The sequence below is a fragment of the Cynoglossus semilaevis genome, chromosome 10 (genome assembly GCF_000523025.1).
Source record: "Cynoglossus semilaevis isolate Cse_v1.0 chromosome 10, Cse_v1.0, whole genome shotgun sequence".
In the NCBI taxonomy this organism is placed as follows: domain Eukaryota; kingdom Metazoa; phylum Chordata; class Actinopteri; order Pleuronectiformes; family Cynoglossidae; genus Cynoglossus; species Cynoglossus semilaevis.
The window spans coordinates 2,545,769-2,547,709 of record NC_024316.1 but is presented as its reverse complement, the minus strand read 5'-3'; the positions used below and the strand labels follow the sequence as shown (position 1 = coordinate 2,547,709).

General features: G+C 43.4%; 1 protein-coding gene across 1 annotated transcript in view; it reads left to right on the top strand.

The window, feature by feature from the left end:
• LOC103384551 (serine/threonine-protein kinase SBK1) overlaps positions 1 to 1,212 on the top strand; it is a 3,110-nt gene extending 1,898 nt beyond the window's left edge. Inside the window, exon 4 of the mRNA XM_008318107.2 lies at positions 9 to 1,212. Coding sequence (XP_008316329.1) covers positions 9 to 665 — 657 coding nt within the window. The 3' untranslated portion in view covers positions 666 to 1,212. The remainder of the gene's footprint in view (positions 1 to 8) is intronic.
• Positions 1,213 to 1,941: the final 729 nt, after the last annotated feature.

The following is a 1,941-nucleotide window of genomic DNA, read 5'->3' as shown; positions in this document are numbered from 1 at the left end:
AATTTTAGGTTGGTATTCCAGAATCTTCCGTCAAACGCTGTGTCCTACAGATCGCCAGTGCCCTGGAGTTTATCCACAGCCATGACTTGGTTCACCGCGACGTCAAACCAGAAAACATTCTGCTCCTAGACAGTCACTGCTGCCAGGTCAAACTGGCCGACTTCGGCCTGGCCCAGAAAAGAGGCACCCTGATCCGATTCATCACAGGCACCCTTCCCTACATGGCCCCGGAACTGTGTTCCATGGTGCTGCCGGAGGGCCAGAAAGAGCTGGATGCACCCCCACTTAGTGTGGAGCCCAGTCTGGATACCTGGGCCTTCGGAGTGGTCATCTTCTGCATCCTGACGGGTTACTTTCCCTGGGAGTGCTGCATGCACACCGACGACTTCTACCTGGAATTTGCCGAATGGTGCGCGACTGAACAAAAACCCCAGGTGGAGGAAGACCTTCCACCTCTGTGGAGACGATTCACTCCAGAGGCTATGGAGATGTTCGCTAAGCTCCTGGATTTGGATGCAGGGAGAAGGTGTACAGTAGGAGAAGTAAAAACATATATGGACAAGGACTGGCTCAAGAAGGTGGACAGCGATAGTCAGCAAGAGGCTAAAGACGACGAGGATGTCTCCTGTGATAACCCTGGGAGTGGTGAGGTGGGGGAGCAGTGAAGTCCTCAGTGACCGACTGACTGATGGTTTGTTTTGTTTAGCAAATGTCGGTGATGACGTTGCATTGTTAGAATATCCTTCTTCTTCTTCTTTGCCTCCTTCTTGCTACCTTCTATGTATTCTATATGTAGGGTCATGTAACTAGCATTGGTGAAGTTACCCCGCTAGGAATGTGCTTATTTTTTTAATTTGAAAAAAAAAAAGATGTGACGGTTTGTGTCTGGTTTGAGGGTTAATAAATTGACACCCAGTTTATCTTTCCGTGCTTTTCGTGTTTCAAATTAATAAAATAAAAATTATAAAAACAATTATAACCATTGAAAAAGGGGTGTGGCCCAGCCATGTAAGACCTGCAATCCTCAGGATCACATGTAGGAATAATTTAATAATTCATTTGGTATCCAGCCAGCCTTAGGTCGTAGGTCGTTTGGTACTGGGCTGCAGTGGGACACAGTGAAAAATGTATTTCAGTTTTACTAATTTACCTCATCATAATCATATCCCTTTACTTTTTTTATTCAAAGATAATCTGTCAATGTTTCAAAATAACAGGTCATTCAGACTGTGATATTGACAGAGTAAAGTCTAAAAGATGTTTTATTTTGAAAATGTAATGATCCTTCAAAGATGTTGTCGTATTGCCGGCCCGCAGTAACGGCTGATACACTACAAAAAAGGTTGAGACAAACTACAAGCTGCTCTAAAACACGCATCGTCGCAGCAGACCAATAATCCATGGAACAAATACAAGAGCTCACTGTAGGATTTCTTCTGTTAATTCCAAGCAATTTAATTAATCAATTCAACAACACAGTGGACAGATGAGGCGTTGACACCTCACCAAGTCTGTTTTTTACTGCCAGGTGTGTTAACTTGTTAATAAAAATATGGAAGTTTTCCCGCACAGTTTACATGACACGTGATTGGTTACGTTTATTTCGATTGAAATGTGCAAATAAAGTCGTGACAACCATTTAACGCTTTGCAAAATCATTTGTTCAGTACTCTGCAGTTTAAAAGAAAAACAACTGACACAACCATGAGTGTATGGAGCTTTGTCCCAGAGGCAATGTCTCTGTCATTGATGTGGAACCCCAGGGTTCACCTACTGGACGGACAACCATGAGTTTATAATGTAACATTTATATGTTTGAATGGCAAACAATCTAACAACAGATATCCTTCCTTCCTTCCTTCCTTCCTTCCTTCCTTCCTTCCTTCCTTCCTTCCTTCCTTCCTTCCTTCCTTCCTTCCTTCCTTCCTTCCTTCCTTCCTT